Source organism: Anopheles darlingi, chromosome 2 (assembly GCF_943734745.1).
Source record: "Anopheles darlingi chromosome 2, idAnoDarlMG_H_01, whole genome shotgun sequence".
Taxonomy (NCBI): Eukaryota; Metazoa; Arthropoda; class Insecta; order Diptera; family Culicidae; genus Anopheles; species Anopheles darlingi.
Genome location: NC_064874.1, coordinates 5205905 through 5227875, shown reverse-complemented (window position 1 = coordinate 5227875; position 21971 = coordinate 5205905). Strand labels below are relative to the sequence as shown.

Below are 21971 nucleotides of genomic sequence, written 5' to 3'. Positions count from 1 at the left end.
TTGATCCTGTCATTTCCGCTATACGTCGCCATTTTCCCGAATTCCAAAGATCGTTCGTGCTACTACTTCCTTTTCGGGTGCGGTACTGCCGGAGAAGCCTTTTTTTATCTGCAAAGCCATCAAGCAAGGTATTTGTTTCGCTGACCGCCCACTATGTTTTCAAAATATTTTGCTTCGGGGATTTTTGGTTGTGCAGAAAACTGCAACTTCCGACGCAATACGATGCTAAAGATTACTGAAGAGCTATCCTCCACGAACGAGCACTTTCTCACGAAATCAACGTCTTGGCGATTCGTTAATTGTAGTTGCTCTTGTTTCAGTTCTATTGTTTCAACAAAAATGAATGAATTGGGTAAAAGAAGCCGGCAGAATGGTGAGGGTATGCCGCGGATGAAGCAAACGCGTATCGACGATGGGAACGACGACGACGACGACGCGGTAGGATTAGGCGATTGTTGGCATTTGTAGCACAACTAAAATGAAGTTACCTTCGCAGGACAATGTGGTTCAAACTGAAGAGTCAGAGGACGTTCGGAACGGTAAGGTGCTTCGGATGGAGCTGAAAAATTTCATGTGCCACCGGCATCTAGTAATCGAGTTCAACAAGTCCGTCAATTTGCTAGTCGGAAAGAATGGTAGTGGCAAGAGCGCTATTGTGGCGGCTTTGACCGTCGGTCTCGGTTGTAACGCCATGCAGACGAACAGGGGCTCCAGTTTGAAAGGTAATCGTTTCTCCTCTTGCTCCGTCCTACGTACTACTAACTCTGCTCCTGGTTTTAGATCTCATTAAGCATGGCGAACCTCAAGCGGTGATCGAGATTCATCTTGAAAACGGCAATTTCAATGGTTTCGACCAGGAGCGCTATGGCAATCGTATCGTGTGCCAACGAACCATATATGCAAACGGTAAGGGATCTTACAAGCTGACGGATGCGAACGGCCACACCATTTCGACGAGTCGCAGCGAACTTCAGAAGATACTGTTGGCGTTCAATATCCAGGTGGATAATCCGATCTGTGTTTTGAACCAGGATTTGGCACGTTCGCTGTTGATAGACTCCGACGAGTCGAAACAGTATATGTTCTTCGCCAAAGCGACGCAAATCGACGAGATCCAGCAAAAGTTGCGGGACTGTTCGCTCATAACGCAACGGGCGCGCCGCGTACTTTCTGTGCGGGAAAAAGGCATCGAATATCTACACCAAGAGGTGGAGACGCTGGAGGGAAAGTTTCGTCGTTTAGAGGTTACAGAGCTGTTGTCCGCTTTGTTAAAGAACCTGCAGGCACAACTCGCATGGCGATGCGTGACGGATAAAGAGCGGAAACTGACCGAGATAGACCAGGAGCTCGAGAGGATTCGTGCTTCGATCGAAAAACGGAAAGCTCAAATCGACAAAAGAGGAGCACTCGTCGAAGAAACGAACCGTACGGTGCAGATGCTCAGTACTGATATTGAAGCGAAGAAAATTGAGCTAGCGAACCTGAGAACAGAGTACATGCAGTTTCGAAAGGCGATGCAAGTTGCGCTAACCGAACAAGAGAACATTGAACTACTGAAGCAAAACACATCAGACAAACTTGAACGGCTACTGGAAGAGATGTATGACGTGGAGCAGGAGCTAAATAATCGTAGCCAAAGGTAAAAAACTCAGCGATGGCCGCAGAATACGGCAAACTAATGTGTTTTTTTTTTCTAAAAACTTCTTGCGGTTTTTGTTTTCAGCGATGTAAACCAGGAGCAGGAGAAAGAAGAAATGGCACTGCGCGAGCGGCTAGAAGAACTGGTCGAACAGATCGAGAAGATTGAAGAAGAGTTGGAGAAGATGCATATCGCCGTAATGGAGCTGGATGATACCCGTGCTCAGCGTCGCCACGAGAGGTTAGCTAAACATTCCAAGGTTATGCGACTCGAAGAAGAACTAGAACAGCTGAAAAAATCCCCAGACAACAAGCTGACCTGTTATGGGCATAACATGCCGGCACTAGATGCACGCATTCGCCAGCTGTATCGGGAGGGTAAGTTTTCCGAGCTACCGCGTGGCCCACTTGGCCAGTACATCGAGGTTCGTGACCGGAAATGGGCATCGATCGTTGAAATTGCACTGGGTAGTAGGATTCTTTCGGCGTTCTTTGTGGCCACATCGCAAGACTGGCGAACATTGAATGAGCTGCTAGAGCGTGAATTTCCCAATTTGCATAAACGTACCATCCTCACGGGACGCTTCGTCAAAGAGTTGTACGATGTAGAGCAACAGTGTGTGCAGGAGCTGGATGGAACGCATTTACTGATGAATCTTATCAAGGTCGCGGATCCGGTCGTGATGAATCGATTAATCGACAGCGCAGCAATTGATACGATTCTGGTTACCGAGCAGCAAAGGATTGCGATCCAGCTGACAAGTGAAAAAGAAACTGTACCTAACAACCTAACCAAGGTGATCGTGAGGGATCCGTGTGTGGAATTCTACCCGAAACCTATATACCGCAGCTATGCAAAGATGTTCGTACAGTCGCGCTATCTACAGGTCAGCATGGACGAGCTGAGACAACGGACGGAGCAGCACTATGAAGTGATGCAACATGAACTTAGGCAGTTGAAGGTCGCCGAAGACCAAGCACACAAGGCCCATGGAAAACAAATCCGATGGCTACGTCTACGGGAGCAACATTTGAGCAAATTGCGCAATGCGAAATACCTAGCAGAACAGCGTCTGGACGAGTTGGTAGCGTCGATGCTCATGCGCCAGAAAAAGCCAGAGGAATCGACATTGCGTTGGGAACTGGAAGCACTTCAAACGGAATCCGCGGAATTACGCGAGAAGTTGGACATGCAACAGTACCGTCTAGATGCGAGCCAATCGGAGGTTCACGCTCAAAAGGACGAAGTACTGAAGAAGAAGAAGGCAATGGCCGACACCGAGCGTATGATTCATGCCATTCAACGGCACATCGAAGATGAGCAGCAAAAACGTGAGGATCTGCGGACGACCGAGCAGATGAATTTGCGAGAGTTGCAGCGTTGTGAGGAAGGAATGCGCGAACGGATGGCAGTGCGAAGTGTCGTAGCGGAAGCAGTCGAACAAGCCCGTGCAGAAGCACTGACCTTGGGTAGCCGCGTTGAGACGACGGAAACGACGGAGCAACTGAAGCGGCAAATATCTTCTACCGAAAAACGCATTCGGTAAGTGGGTGATAGCCGACAATTTTCAAGCCAGTGGCGGGTTTAATGTATTTTTTTTCTTGCGAGCAGGAAAATGTTGCGAACTAGCGACATCATCGAAGATGTAAAATTTCAACTGGATCTGAAGATAAAAGAATGGGAAGAAGCAAAGCAATATACGGGAAAGCTTCGGGACATCATATCCTTGCTAAACAAAACACGCAAATCCCGCTACGCATACTTGGATAAGCTAATCTCGCACATGTCTCTGCGTGTGAAGCACAAATTTAAGGTGAGTTTCAATAGGCGGTTTAAGGTTATTGATAGGTTATTATTAAATGATGCGTGCTAATATTAAAATTGTGTTTCTCCCTCGCTTTTAATATTACCAGCACATCATGCAGGTAGGACACTTCGCCCGTAAGAAGATCCACATTGATTGTGAAGCCGGTACACTGGAGTTAGATGTCGTGCCACGTGCTACGAACGTGCAGGATGCAGTTTGCACGACAAATGCACTGTCAGGCGGTGAGCGATCTTATACGACCGTGGCATTCCTCATTGCACTGTGGTCATGCATCGATTCCCCCTTCTTCGTTTTGGACGAGTACGACGTGTTCACCGATAAGATCAACCGGCACTTCATGACAAATTTACTGCTAGATGAAGCAAAGAAAAAACCGGATCGCCAGTTCTGCTTTCTCACGCCACAGGAAGTGGATGGATTGGAGGCCGCTAGGAATCTAACGATACACCGGTAAGAAGAACGAACGAAAGTCGTCTCTCTCAATCACTTCCTTGACGGAATCGTATCGTTTCAGATTTGAAGATCCTGAGTTTAGTGCGACATCTCACAGCTGATGGTCATCTTTGACTTAAATAACTTCATACAGTTACAATTTGTTATACATTCCCCAATACAAAGAACAACACCATGGAAGTCATCTGAATGTTGCAATCTGAATGCAATTTTTCCATAAAAAATGAGAAACGTATATTGCTAGTGTCGAAGTTTAGTGAAAAACATTTCTACTTAACGTTTTACTTAACTTTTTTTTTTAAACTCGCTAGATTGAAGTCGACATAAAATATGAAGTTGACAGAAGGCCCACTGAGCCACCGTTCATTTAATCTGGAAAAAAAAACCGAAATATCACATAAATTAATCTTTTTAGTTTTTTCCCGCATAGATAATCGGACGAGCGTGCATCTGTAGAGATGGCTAGGTTTCCAAGTCACAGAAAACCTAAAAGGCTGCAAGATTTTGTGCGTGGCATCCTATTTTCTGCTATTTCCGAAGAACCTCGTTTGGTAACTGTTTTGGCGCTGATGTATCTCAACGAGGTGGCTTGAAAAGACTGCAGAGTAAACGCGACGGCTCTCGCTGGAGAAAAGGGTGAAGTTGTGGGGCGCTTGCTGGAGAGGAGAGGCGATTTGTGCAATTCCGTTTGGTGCGTTGTGGCCTTTTTCGGTGCAAAATTTCTGATACGCAAGAGACTGTGTGTGTTTCTTCGATATCGACCAACGGAGAAGCCACTTTCGGTGTGTAGTTTGCTCTGTGCGTGAAGTGTCCTCTGTCGTTTTGCCGTGCTGCGGAAAATCTGTCCAGGGAGGCGTGTTTGGGGTGTGGTGTGTTGTGTGCTGGTGGCGGAGGTGAAGAGAGAAAGTTTGGCAAACCCCAGGTTGGCGCATCAGGAAAAAAGTGGTACCTAAACCGCGTGTGTACGGCAATTTTACAGGAAAAATCATTGCCCCAGAGACGACAAAATCACCTCCCCTTGTCCATCCCGTGCGTGCGTGCGTGTGTTTTGTGTGTTTTTTGCGCAATCGAAGTGATGCGGGACCTGGCTAATAAGATGGCCGAGCTCAAATTCGAGGCACCTTTGGCACAGTTCGAGGAGAGTGACGAATGGGGACCGGTCGAGTATCAATCGTCGAACGGTGGAGGCGTAGGTACCGCGAAGGTAGCGGCCGTCAGCGCCATCAGCGACACTCTGAATCTGAACAATCTGAAAGAGTCCCTCCGTTCGGTCGATGGCCACCAGCCGCAGCAGCAACATCAGCAGAAGGATGACGACATGAACGAGTTGAACGACAATCTGCTGCTGGGAGATGATATGGTTGGCAGCGGCGGCGGGGTCACCACGACCCACACCACCAGCAACGCCCACAGCAATAATAACAACAACATCAAGCTCGGTTCCATCAAGGATAACATAGACTTTGCCGAGGCGTTCACCGGAAGCCTGGAGGATCTGGTCAACACGTTCGACGAGAAAATCACCAAATGCTTCGGCAATTACGAGCAATCAGTGGAAGAGCTAGCGCCGGTGCAGGTGCGCTCGCAGGATGAGATCATGAACGAGAGCCAGTAAGTGTCGAAACACCACATCCCGTAGCTTTCGTTGGGATGAGGCTCAAAACGGGGCGGAAGAATCGATGTGAACACTACTACCTCCCATCGGGGTTTGCTAAAATAAGAGCTGCTTCCGTCATACGCATTCGCTGGCAGCGGAGCGGGCGAAGAAGAGAAATGCGCTGGAAGTGGGGGACATTAGTCATCAGTTTAATTTTGTTCTCCCCGATTCCCCGGGACGACACCATTCGCGCTTGTAATCCCTCTCGCCATCAATGATACGCAGAAGAGCGGCCAATGAGCAACTCTTAATTGTTGACTCGTCGTCTGTTTCGCAGCAGCCTCTGGAATGATGGTGTTTGTCGAACGACGAACAAAACAAAGCAACCATTTTACGCAGTACGATAACGTGATGTCCGCTATTTATGGGTCACTGATAAAACAAGATTTAACAAGGCCATCATACGTAGCATATCCATTTGTCCGGGGGCGCTTTGCCAGCATGAAATGATAAATGTGTAGCTGAGGTTGCACGGAATCATAACAAATCCGCGCGCACTTCAACTTTGGTTGTACGGCGCGCCGTCGATCGATAATCTTCCCAATCGATGTGATAGCGGCGTATATTGTGTGTAACTTGGTACACGGTTGCATGCTACGTACGTACCGCGCAGCAATATTGCCATCATCTGTTTTCAGCGTGCAGGATGATGATGATGATGATGATGATGATAAGTCACCCCATTGTGCATTGCTATTTTTATGTTGACGCGGATGCGCTCTTACCACAGGGGCAGAGGAGTCGTAACAGAAAGAAAAGGGCTGTTTTGGTGGTTCGTCTTTATGTAATGCACAATGAAACGTAACGGCGACAGCAATTGTTCACGTTGCGTCTTGGACGCATATGCAAAGCATGCTTATGCAGACTGCAGCAAGTAATAACGGATCATCGACAGAGGCGCATAATAGGCTGGAACGACTTATTGGGGCGATTGGGGTAACGGATATGGCCACGCACTAATGGGTAGATGGAATGGGGTACGACGAACTCGCCAAAGAGTGGCGGAGAAAGTTTAGGTTTTGTTGAGTAGCCAACTAGCCTAGAACATACTGGCGGCCTGCTTGGTCCGCTGGTTCAAGGCTATAGGGCCTTTACTACAATCTAGAGTGTTATGACATGAACGAATGACCTGTTCTGCGATGTCTTGAAAAATAATACGAGGCACAAACGGTCAGTTGGTCATGGAATTGGCGTAGCAAGTGTCTTAAAAGGATTAAAAATCAGCCACCTTCACGCTGTTTTTTTTGCGTCAAGAAGCGCGTAGAGAAGTGCACTGAGCCGACCTTGAACCGCCGTTCACTCATAGGTATGGTTTCCGTGGTGTTCGGGTATCGAATGTACTGGAATAGAATGGTCAGCCCATATATGAGTGAATGTACGCTGCCCGTTTGCGTTGACATAAATGCGATCAAATTCGAATTAAATCGACCTCTAGCTAATGCATAAATTCCCCTATCTTTTGTGCAGGATGTGGTGGACAATTACGGGCAATTTCGGAAATATTCTGCCGATCGACTGGTCAAAAACATACGCACGTCAGCTGCACGTACCGGCACTGAACCTTGCCATGCGTAAACCTGGCACACCGGACGATGATCTGCTGCAGGATCTCAGCTCGGAGGATGAAGCGGTTGCGAGCGATCTGGATATGCACGCGCTTATACTGAACGGTTTACATGCGGACGATCCCATCAAGACGGCCGACGAGGTGATCAAGGAGATTGACGATATTATGGACGAAACTGGCTCCGAGGATGGGCAGCTAGAGAATGAGGTCATCGAAAAGGCAAAGGAAGTGCTTGGTTCTCCGTTATATGAAGAAAGTAAGTATGCCACCCGATCCATTCGAACGTTCGTTACCTATTTTTCATTTGTGTTACCACCAGAACTGCGATGCCTGTCGATTACGCAGCTGAACGAGCTGTACATGGAGATGGAGGTGCTGATTCGTGAGTTTTCTGAAACGCTGATCTCGGAGCTGGCACTACGCGATGAGCTGGAATACGAGAAGGAACTCAAGAACACGTTCATCTCGCTGCTGCTCGCAGTTCAGAACCGCCGCCGTCAGTACCACGTCGAGAAGAAGAAAGGAAAAGCTGGTGGAAAGGCCTCAGCCAATATTCAGAACAGTTCTGGTATGTATTGGGGTAACCGTGCCGGCAGAAATGGGTTCTTAACGATTTCCTTTCCATTAATTTCCAATCGTGCAGGCATGGACCCCAAGTATCTCACCACAGTCATTCCCTATCAGCTGAACAGCACGCCCGACAACCAAACACTGCAAGTGCTGATAAAGAGTAAGTGGAAAGAGGAACCTGAAGCGATGATCCAGAGATCGTTTAATGTTTCGATAACGCTTGTTCTCTCGCTTGCAGTTCTGAAAGCCATTAATGAAGACAGTCCAACCGTTCCGACGCTGTTGACGGATTACATTCTGAAGGTGCTGTGTCCGACGTAAGAGCCCAGCATCTCGTTTCCTCGGACGCCATACCACAGCGATGTGACTTGCGGCCGATAGCGGAGGGTTTTCAGCTCATCCTTCACGATGCTCCCCCATGACATCGATGGTCGACGGAGATGTACACCATCATCTCGGTATGAAGGTGTCGTCGGTGTGTATAGGTAATTTTCAGCACTACTCTCAGCCACGATAGGTAAGCGCTCGAGTGCGAGTGCTAAAACGTACGGATTAATACAAGCGCAAAAGATATTTTACATTAGACAAAAGAAAAAAAAATCCCGATAAATTCCACGGAGGAACTCGGCGAACCTACTACCTATTGCTATACCACTGGCTATGCAATGCCTCTGCTTAGAGTGTTCTAGTGTTAAGTGTATCTCGTTTTGTTATTACCCCTGTAACACTTGTCTCCGTTCGATTGTTCATCCATCGGGCGGCAGCTTCATTTACACAAGGTGACGAATGTTGCTGGATTATTATTTATTTGCTGTATGTTTCCTTTTAGTTTATCGAAATCCGATCGCCACTAGATCAAACGATCCTGAGGAAATGCTAGATATGTTGAATCTATGCGATGATGCCATTGCGTGAGGCATATGATTTGAATTTTCTAATCTGTCTCCTCCAACGCAATTCCAAAGATGTATAGAGAAGAAGGATATTGCTGCGTTCGCGGAAAACTGCCGGTGTGTTTTAAGCACGCTATTTAAATAGCGACCGTTCGTCGACTGTTGGTGGAATGGATTATGCTTTCCGACAAGATGAACATTCCATCTCGACCACGACGGCCGCGGGCCTGGCTGAAGTTAATACATGTCGATATTTATATAGATTTACATACTATATTCTTTCTGGTCCGTGCTGAATTCATGTGAGAGAACGGTTTTGCCATCAGAGTACAGAGACTGAGGGAAGAAGAAAGGTCTGCCACCGCGAGTGTCTCGTTTTCACTTCGTATTGCACTAGTCAATACCTATAACTTCTCAACCTACAGCGATCGGATGATGACGACAAATGTGTGGTGACGATGATGAGTTCGAGTTATATAGTTCCTTCATAGGTATCTGTTTGTATGGTGCAATGATATGAGGATTTTTTTATTTTTATTTGATTTGAGCAATATTAGAGATTAGTAGACACCACTTCGCGCGCAAACACACCAGCCGGAGCATATGCCTCCCAACACACATACAAAAGACGATAGCAGAACGATCGAACAAAAATTGTTTCGGCAAAACATAGTATTTCAAGGTGGAGTGGGAGTAATAGCAGAAGCACTAAGCTATATAACTATTCTCTATAATGATCGCCTTCTTCGGGACCGTTTAGCGATCGATGAAGAATTCAAAGAATGTGCTGGGCAGGGGACTCACGCATGTGCACATATGCGAATGCCATATAATTTTGATTTAGAATATTGTTTGTGTTGGAGACAACACAAGGTATATAAATACGCTTCAAATACCGTTTTTGCACTCTCCTAGCTTTGAGAATTGTGTAGTATCTCTTTAAAAGCGTAAAAGCGAACAACTTGAATAAATGAATACATCTAATGATCCCCATATAAATGCCGTGTTTCTACGTGAATATGTACGAAGGAAGGATGGTTGTAGGATGGACACTACTAGCCACCCCAGAGATTACAAGAAGCAGAAACCCAAATCAAAGGGAAAAAGTGTGCGGGTTCTAGTGGCGATGGTTTTCCGTGTGGAGGCAAAACATAGGAGAAAGGTTATTTATATATATACAAGAAATCAAATGTGTGTATCAAACATGGTTTAGCTAGTAAGAGCCAAGAAGAGAGAGACCTAGCAAAGGTATAGTAATGGATGCGCGCACCATCTATTGCCGTTAACCACTTCATTTTATGGCACGATGACACGCTGTTCTAGTGCTGGAAGTAAGAGCTTTCCTTTCCGTTTTGCTGCCAACTTTTTGCGCCATTTACTGTAGCGTAGTAGAAAGAAGAAAATGAACAAAAGAAAGGATTTAGCGGAAGCGCCAGCCCACGTTTAGCGTTAGTTTTTCTCCGAAGTAGCTCCGTTTCGAGGTGGAGGTGCATGGTTGTATATTTGGTCCTGGTCTATCTGAGGCTTCAATGTGTTTTATCTCCTCAGCTTAATTTCATAACCCTGCCAGGTCAAGAAACAACTGTACCAAGCATTAGGAGAGATACCGACCATCTACCGTCAATAATACCAAAAAATAATAACTTTTTCCACGTCCTATTCGAACACCTCAATTTTGTTAACACTGATATAAAGCTTCTAAAAGGAAAGCATTTACACACCAAGCGAAACAATAATATCCTAGAACGATTAATAGCAAAAAAAGGTGGCAAGTGCTAAGCAGAAAGGCAAAAGTAAAGACAACAAGGACATAGAGCAATAGTTAAATGAATTTTCTCGAATCACAAATCAATACTCCACGAAAAGGACGAGAGGTGAGGTTGCACTTGCTCCAAACTCTCTTTGGGTGAAATTCAAAAGCCAGCAACAACGCCAGAATGGTTAAACCTAGATGCGTATTTATGCGTGAGCCCAATCTACAGTACAGAGGGCGGTAGAAATGTGATTGAGGATCAAGCGCAAGTGTGTCCCGAGGTGATGATGGGATAAAGGAGTAAAAACGGAGCACAACTTTTCACCGCTGGCCATGTCCTACGAGGGAAATGCGGAGAGGGAAGGTGCACAAGCATGTAGCAAATCTAAAATTGAGAATGAGCTGCAATACGCAAACACACAGAAACTCACACATTAATTGGGCAAATAAAAGTGCTTCAAATATTAACTACGAATATTCTCTGCTTTATTCGTCGACAAGCAATTTCGCCACCATTACCAACCTTATGATGTTAATATTGTTTTCATAAGACTGCATTCGCATTAGATTTCAATTTGTGGGGCGTTTTAGTGCCGTAATATCGAGAAATCTGCCCAAATATATGAATTCCGTTATCCTCGCGTTTACCAAAACCGTTTGAACTTGAGTTTTGAAATTTACAGTGATAATTGATAAAATATGAGCATTTTGCCCAAAATAAAGCAAAATTTTCTTAAAAAATTCGACACGAAAAGTGGGCTGGAACCTGGCAACACGGGTAAAACTGCAGTTTTGGCTTTGAGGTTAGAGTTTTGCTCGAGCGGGAAATTGTGAAATATTTTTTAAAACTGCTTTGCAGTGAGTTTTTGGTGTTTGCGCTCCGGAAAGTAACCCGTATCCTCGTCGTTTGTTAATCACAAATTGATCCCGCGAGAGATGCGAACCGTATCGTATTTGTGAAGTGCAACAGTTCCCGAATCCTGAAAATCGCGATGTCTTGTGTTTCGATGATTGTCGAACAGCAGCTTGCCAAGCTGTACTTTGTGCTCCCGGCAGACGAAATAACGGAGGAAAATGCGTCCGAAGACATGAAAATGGCATACACGGTAAGCATCAACAGGGACAAGGAAGCCGCAAAGGAAGCAGCTTTTAACGCGTTGGTTGTCTCATCCTTTCTCCCCCCGGTAGACCGCTCGGGAGCACCACGATAACGAGGAGCTGCAGGAGTGGATCAGCGAAGGGGCCTGTCTGAAGCTGAAAGAAACGCAGATGACCAAGAAGCATGTGTTTGTGTTTGAAAAGTTTTCCGGACCGGCCTTCGAGCGGGCTAACAAGGCGCATTCGACCGTCATCGGTCCCCGCTGTCTGATCAGTTGTTTTATGAGCAACGAAACAATACCGCTTGGGAAGCAACCAGTGTTTACGACAGCCATGCGAAACCTGACCGTGTGCAGTTCTGGCCTTAAGACGAAGGAGAAGGCCCATATAAGCCAGCTCGTGTACTACATGGGAGGGTACTATATGGACGTACTGACCGGAAGTTGTACGCATCTCGTGGCCTCGACGGTCAAATCGGTCAAGTACGAGGAAGCGGCCAAGATAAAGCTACCGATTCTGCATCCGGACTGGGTACAAGATGTATGGGACGTAAGCCAGACGCGCGATGTGAACGCAACTGATGCCTCCTTCATGACGCGCCATCGGTTACCGGTGTTCTATTCGCTTACCATCACTTCGACCGGATTGTCGTTGCCCCGGAAGAACGAGATCAAATCACTGATCGAAGCGAACGGTGGCAACTATATCGGAGCGTTCAAATCGGAAATCACTGACATACTAATCCTGGATCGGTCCGGTCAGGGGACGGCCAAATTTCAGGCGGCGGTGCGCAGCAAGAAGGAGTGCCTTACACCGGAATGGATCGTGGACAGTGTGACCGCTGGGTTCTCGCTGCCAATACGCGGGTACGAGGTTAAAACCATCAAAGCCTCAACACCGACAAAGGACGATACTCGTACCGTCGCGACTGCTACCGCTGTCGTCGTTGCCGCTGAAACCACTGTTCACCGTGCACGCAGTTCCGATTTCAATCCAGACTGCACGGAATTGTCGGAGATATCGCATGCAAACTTTTCCGGTCGCAATCTGACGATCAACGAGAGCGTCATGTCGAGTGCTGGAGGAAAAGACGACAATGCGGTAAAATCGCAGCCAAAGGGACGCCCAGTCGCTAATGCGCATCGTGCGGTGTTGCTTCGCATGACCGTGCAGCAGGCCAAGAAGGCGGGGCCCTTACTGGACGGATGTAGCGTGTACCTAAGTGGTTTCACGAGTGACGAGAAGGAGAAGCTGAACAAGATCCTCAATGCTCTCGGTGCCGTACGCTACGATGAGCACTCGGCCACCGTTAGCCATGTGATCGTCGGAGAGCAGCTTGCCTCGGAGATGAGCCAGCTGCGAGATTCCTCGGCCCATCTACTAACGCTCGATTGGCTGGCGAAATCTATCGAGCAGAAACAGCTGGCACCGGAAGAAAGCACCGAGTACACATTCCGCCCGTCCAGCAAATCCGGCATGGTGGAACGCGTCCCGGAACCACCGTCTCCTTCGAGCAAGCAAAATCTGGAACGTCTCAACAGTGATGTGTTCAAACGACCCAAGATCCCCAAATTTCGCCTAGACGATGGCACGTCAACGGCAACTGCGAGCTCGGAAGATGGAGCTGGCACAACCCAGGAACCGGGGCCACCTGCTGCTCCGGTGGCCAGCGCAGAACAGCAGTCGATCATGATGCAGTATCTGGAGGCTAACAAGGCTGAACGGCTACCACCAACCACCAGCCAGAAGGATTCAATCGTCGGTATTCCGGTTCCCGTAGCATCTTCGACTGCCCTTAGCAGCGGTAGTCAATACGACGACTCGGAGCTAGAATCGAATGTATGCTCAGACTTCATGCTGGGCCTGACGCTATTTGTGTTTGGGTTTCCCGAGGAGGATGCGGTACGCATTGTGTCCGATCTGAGACAGTGCGGTGGCACGATCGTCGACGAGAACTATCACGATGTGGTGGACTACATCGTACTGCCAACGTCCTGCATAGGAACGGTAGACTTTACCATCCGTGGCAGGCAGACGGTTAATTGTATCTGGCTTGAAACGTCCATCCAGGAGGGAGAGTGTCAACCGATGGAGTACTACTACAAGCCGGTCATCTACGGTGAGGATGATCCACGGCCACTCGAGGGGGAAACGCTTGTAATCAGTTCGTACTCCGGTGCGGAGCGATCGTTTCTCATCCAGCTCGGTACCATACTGGGGGCCTTCGTACAGGAGCGGCTTGTCCGCAAGGCGGCCCCACTGTTGGTGTGCAAAGAGGCGAGTGGTGCCAAATACAATGCGGCGATTCAGTGGAGCCTGACCGTCGTTTCAGCCGAATGGTTACGGGAATGTGATCGCCAGAAGCGACGCGTGGCCGAGAATCCATTCCTTGTGGGCGATTCGGTTTGTTCGCCAAAGAACATACCGGATGCTGGTGGTTGCCTACCTACCACCTCTACCGATGAACTAGATTTGGATACGATGCGCGCAGAGCTTATACCACCGGATCTAACAGGTTTTGGCACTCCGACGGGGGGCTCTCGAATGCGCTATCCATCGAAAACACCTCAGATCACCACAACAACCGAGAACATACCCGCGGAACGTACAGCGATCAGCGGACAATTCCGGTACATTACGGAGAAGAAGACGAAAGACGATCTGAGTCTCCAGTACGCATTCAATCGCCTCTCGACACCGGAACTTCGAAAACTGTCATCCGCGGAAAGGATGGCGTACTCGCAGGAGTTGGACCAATACGATGAGTTGATCGCTGCGGAGCGTACCAAAAGGAAGCCATTTGATGCCAATGATACAACCGGTTGCAATACTCCTTCTTCGGAAATGGATTCTCCGGCAATGCCGCGGAACAAACGCCTGTCGACGTTACTTGCAGTGGGTGCAGGAGCAGGTGAATCCCCATCGTGCAGCAGCGCTCAGGGAACACCGGTAATGGTCGGCGAGTGCGAAGCCTTGAGCGTAACGCAGCGGGTGCAAGAGTTCGAAACTCCTGTTCGAGGTGTGCTCTACCGTGCGCTGAAGGAAGCAGAGGAAAATGATCGGAAGCTAACGCCCCGGACACGGCGCATGCAGGAGCTTCTGGCAACACCTGCTCCTGGTGGAGCGGGTACGGGAAGCTCCACCGGCCACATCCGTACACCGACGCTACCCGATTGTATGACGAAACCGGTCACACCATACGGCTATCGACCGGATGCAAGCCCGGAAAATCATGCCTATCACAAGCGCAAACTACAGCACTGGGATCGTTTCTACAAGGGTAAACGGGAACAGGAGGGTGAGGGTGGTACACCGACCGAAGACGGAACGCCATCACAACAGAACCGACGCCTCAGTACACCGCTGAGTGAGTTCAAGCGTCGGTTTAACCGCCAAAACTTCGGGGAAGAGTATGTCAACCAACTCGAATCACGGTACAACACGCAATATCAGGGACAGCAAGAGCTGAACTCCACGAAGCGGCAGATGGCGGACAATGCGGAGGAGGAAATAGCGGAAACACAAGCCTCACCACGACCGAAAGCCACCGTTCCATCACAATCTCGCAACCTCGCTTGTCAGGACCAGGAATCGGTGTCGGTATCTGCTAGGCAAGAGACCGCTAAAGGCGCCAATGTGAGTGCGGAAAAACGATCCAGGCGGGCGATGGAAGAAGAGGAAGATAACCAGCGTGCGGTGGTTGCGGTTGAACCGGATGAGCACGTGCGAAAGTTTAGCGATTTCATATCGGCCACACGCGATTCGGCTAAGAAGAAACCAAAGTATCACGCGGATACCGAGGAACCGGCAGGAGCACCCGTATACACCGAGCTAGAAGCTTACGATTCCGGTACGTATTTAGGGCGGCCGGGCACTACACGGAATTGGCCACGATTTGCGTTCAATATTACTTTAATCTGTTTTTTTTTTTCAGAGCTTCCGGGTGTCGGCGATGTCGTTTGGTGCGATCGTGGTGTCGAAAATGTTCAACCGGAAGAAGCACCTTCGCCGCATTCGGGTAGATCCAGCCACGAGGAAATCGCACGAAGCAACGACTCTCGACGCGAGAGTGTCGAGTTGTACGATGCATCTAAACGGATGAAGCACCGTGGCACACCGCTGTTTGCCATTTCCGGTGTTTCAGAGGAAACGCGTCTACAGCTGGTGGAGCAGATTAGACAGTTGAAGGGTGAAGTGGCCGATCTGAGCCGGTACGATCCGGCCTGCACGCACGTCATCAGTAGCCGTCCGAATCGGGGCGAGAAGACACTGTCCGCCATCGCTGCCGGCAAGTGGGTACTGTCGACGTCATACATCGAAGACAGCTTAGAGAACGGGTTCTTTTTGGATGTACGTTTCCGTGCCTCGATTGGTTGTGATTCCTTTTTTGGCACATAAGAACACTAATAATGCTAATTTTCTGCTTTACAGGAGGAATCCTACGAATGGGGCAATCCGAAGGCGGTCGCGAACCTACCCCAGCTCGACTTGGCCAGTGACATCGAAACCGCGACGGCATCGTACACCTGGCGCAAGCGGATTACCACCGATGGTGGGAAACGGGATGGTGCGTTCACCGGATACCGTGTGCTGCTAGTGCCTGCGCGTAAGGCTACGCTGGTCCGGTTGCTGCAATCGGGTGGTGGCTACGTGCTGGACTGCGAACCACCGTTCATCAATTCGGAACAGGCGATGACGGCCACGCATTGCTTTGTCGACCGCAAGGCGACACTGTCGAGCGAGGATCAGCAGGCGCTGGGCGAGGCCGGCGTTTCCGTGCTCTCCATCATGTATCTGAATGCGTACCTAACGTCCGCGAAGCTGCCCACCGAGAGCGATTTCCGTCTGCCCGCTTAAGGATTTGTGTGCTGGCTTTTTATAAAAAAAAAACATATTATTCAGGTTTCAACATCTTCATTATAACTGCCAAGTGCCAATTTCTTTAATAAATCCGGTATAATTATTATTCTCGAAAAAGCTGCACAAATTCAGTAAGCCTGAAATCTGCCGAGAACCACGTAAGACACCAGGACGACACCATCTACAGTACCAGTTATTCATGGCTCATTCCTCTTTCATTACGCACAGTTCTCGGAATCAGATTAACGCGTTTTCGCGGAAATGATATTATCATGCAACGTTTGTATTATCTTTCTTCCTTTATCATTGAAAAGCGACCTGCTCCGTCGTAGTACTGGCATATTGTCGTAGCACGCGCTAACAAGTGGAGGGTAGAGTGCAATCACAGGAATAGAAGTTGTTAGAGTTCAACATGGAATATTGTAAAAAGATTGACTGCGTTCTTTTCTTCCAAAACCTAAACTAATTCCCAAATATATTTCTTTCAGGCGTTTCTGGCTACAATAGGCTCTATTGGCCGATTTGTCATGCGTCAACATCCATAAATTGTGTTAGGCGTCGTCATCAGCAGCAGGAAGTGCTTTATCAAAAGTGTTTTCATAGGATGTGGTTCATTGATTATTTTGAGCCAATGGAGAGCTCGATCGATCCTGATGGCTACGTTATCGACACGTACTACATCGTGTATACTAAAAGCTGTATGCGTCATTATGACATATTTTCCATTACTGACCTGTACGAGCATTTGGTCTTGCAACATCACATACTCTTTTTTTCCACCGAGCAGCAGTACCATGCAATACTTAAGGTGCGCAGCAAAACCAAGTGGTATCAAAATGGTTCCAAGTTGCCGCAGTCCGTCAGCAGCAATCTACCACCGAGAACCGCAGGGATTAATTCGAATCGTGACGACTCCCCGTTGGGCGCGTATGTATTTACCATGTTAAGACTTTCTCGACCTTGCATTTGCCTCCACATTCACCTTATCCATCGTAGTGAAGATGTCCAGCAGTCTGATTGCCCGATCTGCTTCGAGAAAATGGATGACAGTGATTGCCGTCGTACGTCTTGCAATCACCAGTTCCACCGTCATTGCATTGGTCGTTGGTTGGAGCAGAATCGTAGCTGCCCGATATGTAGAAAGAATTGTAACTGACTCAACAGGGAAAAGGAAACTTGCATTCATCCGTTAGAATCAAATAAATTTTTAGTAGGAAGAACTTTTAATTTATTGCAGGAAACACAGGAGTCTATGTGTGAAATATGACCACGTGGACTTCGGTATCTGAATATGCAAGGCAAGAAAGGTTAATTTCTTTGTGGATGGTCTGAAAGAAACTCCTGCTGGAAACCGATGCTGATTTTATTTCGCTAAATTTCACGTATCTTATACTATACCTCGTTGCATCTCGATAACATTCATGCTTACTGATCAGGCGCTACGACGGATGAGCGGTCTCCGCTCGTGGTCGGGCGCTTTCACATCCCCTCTGTCCATCTATCCGAACTAATACGATTGTACGGTCTCGATTACTCCTTGAAATTAATTTTAAGGACAATTGGCCCTACCTGATGTGTCTTATATTCGGCGCCATCATTCGTCATGAAATCTCTCACTCATCGAGCGGGAGTCGCTTAGAGTACAGCCAACGATTTTTCTTGGCCTCCATTTTACCTAATCATTTCTTGGTGTTAGAAAATGAAAGGACCTGTAACCTTTCCGAGCCTCCCTGTTGGTTTTCATATTCGATTTGCACTCTGTTGGTGAAAACCTGTTATCTGCGCAGGGGGAAAGTATTCTCCACCATGCTGAACTTTGGTCACGTAGGTGAGTACGATCGACTGAAAAGTTAGTAAAACGTGCAGTTAAATACACTGTATGACGAATACAATGTCACATGATGGTTTATCAATTAATCAAACAATCTTATCTCTTGCATTATAAAAACAGGTTCGCCAGTTAGCCGAATATTAATGCTTTTTCGAGGAAATTGGGATTGCGAAATTATCATTATCTTCTCCTTTATCATCATTAAAAAGCGGCCTATCGAATGGAGGCAAGCTGCTGCTGCAATCATATGAATAGTCGTTGGAGTTCACGATGGAACATAGTAAGTAACCTGTAGTAACATAGTAAGCAGAATATAAATTAATCCTTTCATATATTTCTTTCTGGCGGTCCAGTTTTCCACAGAGGGCGCAAGCTAAGCTGTCTCACCTGTCCCATATCGGGATCACCATGTGATAGGCTGCTTCATCCGCTTCAGCGGGTGATTTCGTTGGACGATCTTTTGGGGCAAATAGAAGACTGCGACGATGACCAGAACCATGCCATCAATTTCTACACGTGTCCCCTGTGTAATGAGGATAAACTCTCACTTGAAGCATTATACGACCATTATATCCTGCACCATCACCTGCAGCAGCTGGAGTCCGGTGAAGAGAAGGTGAAGTTTCGCTGCCCAGTTTGTGTTTGCTTCCGGCTAGAGAATTCGACGGAGTATGTCGATAATGACGACGGGTTCGTTGCACATTTGCTTTCGCGTCACTCTTTCCCCAGCGAATGGCAGTACGACGAAGCACTCGAGTTACGTGCCCAATTCTGCTCTGATTATGAGACCGAATTGGTACGGTTCTTGGCCATCTTTCTACACCCGAGCACCGTTGGGATTTACTCTGATTATGACAACGCTCTGTTGAGCGCGTATGTATTTACTATGCTAAGACATTCTCGTACTTGCATTTACCTCCACATTCCACCATAACCATCGTAGTGAAGATGTCCAGCAGCCTGATTGCCCGATTTGCTTCGAGGAAATGGATGACAGTGATTGCCGTAGTACGTCTTGCAATCACCAGTTCCACCGTCATTGCATTGGTCGTTGGTTGGAGAATAATTCAGAATGCCCGATATGTCGAAAGAATTGTAAGTGAGTTCATCCGGAAATAAAAACCGATGGTCGTGAGTTAGAAAAAAAAAATTCTTACTTCAATAAATGTAAATATGAATCTCATTTTATCCGTCAGGAAGAATCGGGGATATATATTTAAAATATTCATAATAAAGACATATCCGTTCCAATAACAAAATTACACAAATCGGAATTAGGTTCTGGCACTTTGTACCGCCGACAATGACGACCACGACAATCGTGAATCATTGTTTTTGCTGGAATGCATTCATAATGCAATGTGTTCGGAAGAAATGCGTTTCTGGTTTCCCTGGTTACTGGAATCCGCGCCGCGAGAAGTCAAACATACATTCGACCCCAAGACACGGTTCTGGCTTTCGAGCTTAGTTACTAGATAAATGCAAAATTCTGGCATTGTCCTCGGAGCTCGGTGAAGGCTGGTTCTCTACATGCGGAACACACCGAACCGGCTCTGACCGATTGGTTGGTTGAGAGCGGCCTGCAGACTCAATCCAAGTACGCGACGGGTATCGACCGGATCGATGATACCATCGTCCCACAGCCGAGCGGTACTGTAGTACGGCGAGCCTTCGGCTTCGAACTGCTGCACGATCGGAGCCTTGATACGATTCCCGATCTCCTCGGTCCATTCGCGTCCGGTACGCCGGTACTGCTCTTCAGTAATCTGTGCTAGCACACCAGCCGCCTGTGAACCACCCATCACCGAGATGCGGCTGTTAGGCCACATGTATAGGAAGCGAGGTGAGTACGCTCGACCGCACATGCCATAGTTGCCGGCACCATATGAACCACCGATGATAAGCGTTAATTTGGGTACGTTCGCACAAGCGACGGCCGTCACCATCTTGGCCCCATTCTTGGCGATACCACCGGCTTCCGCATCGCGACCCACCATAAATCCGGTAATGTTCTGCAAGAATAGCAACGGAATACGTTTCTGGGCGCACAGCTGAATGAAGTGGGCCCCCTTGAGGGCACTCTCGGAGAACAGCACACCGTTGTTGCCGACAATGCCGACCAGCTGGCCGTACAGTCGCGCGTACCCACACACGATAGTTTCGCCGTAAAACTTCTTAAACTCGGTGAATCGACTCCCGTCAACGATGCGTGCAATCACTTCCCGTACGTCGAAACTTTTCGTCAGATTTGAGCCCACGATACCGTACAGATCGCTTGCTGGGTAGCGGGGTGGTTCCGGATCCTTGCCGAAGGTGAGACCCTCGTGGGCCATCATCGTGGCCGTGCTAGTACTGGCCAGCTCATCATACGTCGCCGTACCGGGACGATTTAGATTCTTCACGACCTGTCGCGCTAGGTACAGGGCATGCTCGTCATCCACTGCGTAATGATCGGTCACACCGGATGTGCGACAGTGCAGATCGGCACCTCCGAGATCTTCCGCCGAAACAACCTCTCCCGTGGCTGCCCGTACCAGTGGAGGTCCGGCGAGAAAGATCGTTCCCTGGCGCTTCACGATGATACTCTCGTCGGCCATGGCAGGAACGTACGCACCACCGGCCGTACAGCTCCCCATCACGACCGCAATCTGTGGAATGCCCAGTGCCGACATGTTCGCCTGGTTGTAGAAAATGCGACCAAAGTGCATCTTGTCCGGAAATACATCAGCCTGGCGGGGCAGATTCGCACCACCGGAATCGACCAGATAGATACAGGGCAAATTGTTCTCTTGTGCGATCTCCTGGGCGCGAAGATGCTTCTTCACCGTGACCGGATAGTACGAGCCACCCTTAACGGTCGCATCGTTAGCCACGATCACGCACTCGACGCCCTGTACACGACCGATTCCCGTGACGATACCGGCCGAGTTGACCACGTCCTTGCCGTACATTTCGTGTGCCGCCAACGTAGACAGCTCCAGGAACGGGGATCCGGGATCGACCAGGCGATCAATACGATCGCGCGCCAGCAGCTTTCCCTTCGAGGTGTGACGTTTGATCGCTTCAGGGCCTCCACCGTTCAGCACTTCGCCGGTTATGCGCTTCAGATTGTCCACCAGTTCACTCATCTGTCCATAGTTCTCCTGTTGAAAGGGTGATCGTTAAAAAGTGATCTTCAAGAGGGAAGTGGCGTTATTCGGAGGTGGCACCGAACCTTAAATTCCTCGGACTGTCGGTTCACTTCCGTGGCTAGCACGTTCGCCTCGGAAACGTGCACCGATCGCAGCTGCGGGCTGAGGTATCGGGCTAACGAGCTCTGGTGCGCAATCGTGCGGGAAAACAAAACTCGCGCTTTGGACAACATCTTGCACTGTGTGGCCAGGGAACACAACAGGTGGGAAAAGGTGGAATTTGTCGCACCTCGATGGATCGATCGAGCGTGTGGAACGGGTTAAATTGCGTGATTATGTAAACATGCGCTTTGGGCTTTGACAACCGTGGACGATAGTGGGGTAGGGTGCTCTAGAGCAGTTCTGATAAGAACGTTCAAATTATCATAAATTATCACAAAATATGAAATTTATCATCGCAGTCCACTCGATCATCCACTAATTGTAAATCGGCACGCGATCATCGACGATCGGTCTTTTCAAAAATATCTAGAACTGTTATACTGTATGTACTTCAATTTTCGATGGTGGCGCTTCATCTTATTACCTTATCAATTAAAAAAGATTACAAAATACGGCAATTTAGTGATAATTTCGGTGAAAAACCATTTGGAGCCTGCTTGAACTCGAGAGCGTCGTATTGTAAACAGAG

The 21971-nt window shown here is 48.2% G+C and overlaps 5 protein-coding genes across 5 annotated transcripts; 4 read left to right on the top strand and 1 right to left on the bottom strand.

Annotated features, from left to right (window-relative positions):
• Positions 1 to 478: 478 nt before the first annotated feature.
• Positions 479 to 3921, top strand: LOC125950929 (structural maintenance of chromosomes protein 6-like). Its single transcript, XM_049679324.1, has 5 exons — positions 479 to 722; positions 781 to 1639; positions 1724 to 3181; positions 3251 to 3452; positions 3553 to 3921. Exons 1-5 carry the CDS (start codon positions 479 to 481, stop codon positions 3919 to 3921), a joined length of 3132 nt encoding a protein of 1043 aa, XP_049535281.1.
• Positions 3922 to 4451: 530 nt separating this feature from the next.
• Positions 4452 to 10887, top strand: LOC125952153 (fasciculation and elongation protein zeta-2). The gene is made up of 5 exons (XM_049681458.1): positions 4452 to 5531; positions 7045 to 7400; positions 7464 to 7712; positions 7788 to 7874; positions 7953 to 10887. The coding sequence occupies exons 1-5, from the start codon at positions 4996 to 4998 to the stop codon at positions 8033 to 8035; spliced, it is 1311 nt and encodes a 436-aa protein (XP_049537415.1). The 5' UTR covers positions 4452 to 4995; the 3' UTR covers positions 8036 to 10887.
• A 59-nt stretch (positions 10888 to 10946) lies between these two features.
• LOC125952128 (DNA topoisomerase 2-binding protein 1) lies at positions 10947 to 16362 on the top strand. Its single transcript, XM_049681415.1, has 4 exons — positions 10947 to 11466; positions 11549 to 15308; positions 15393 to 15808; positions 15890 to 16362. The coding sequence occupies exons 1-4, from the start codon at positions 11353 to 11355 to the stop codon at positions 16313 to 16315; spliced, it is 4716 nt and encodes a 1571-aa protein (XP_049537372.1). The 5' UTR covers positions 10947 to 11352; the 3' UTR covers positions 16316 to 16362.
• A 2057-nt stretch (positions 16363 to 18419) lies between these two features.
• Positions 18420 to 19252, top strand: LOC125950926 (BRCA1-associated protein homolog 2-like). The gene is made up of 3 exons (XM_049679319.1): positions 18420 to 18429; positions 18623 to 18839; positions 19093 to 19252. The coding sequence occupies exons 1-3, from the start codon at positions 18420 to 18422 to the stop codon at positions 19250 to 19252; spliced, it is 387 nt and encodes a 128-aa protein (XP_049535276.1).
• An 88-nt stretch (positions 19253 to 19340) lies between these two features.
• On the bottom strand, positions 19341 to 21625 carry LOC125952144 (probable methylcrotonoyl-CoA carboxylase beta chain, mitochondrial). The gene is made up of 2 exons (XM_049681445.1): positions 21364 to 21625; positions 19341 to 21292 (listed from the first exon to the last, which is right to left on the bottom strand). The coding sequence occupies exons 1-2, from the start codon at positions 21511 to 21513 to the stop codon at positions 19676 to 19678; spliced, it is 1767 nt and encodes a 588-aa protein (XP_049537402.1). The 5' UTR covers positions 21514 to 21625; the 3' UTR covers positions 19341 to 19675.
• Positions 21626 to 21971: the final 346 nt, after the last annotated feature.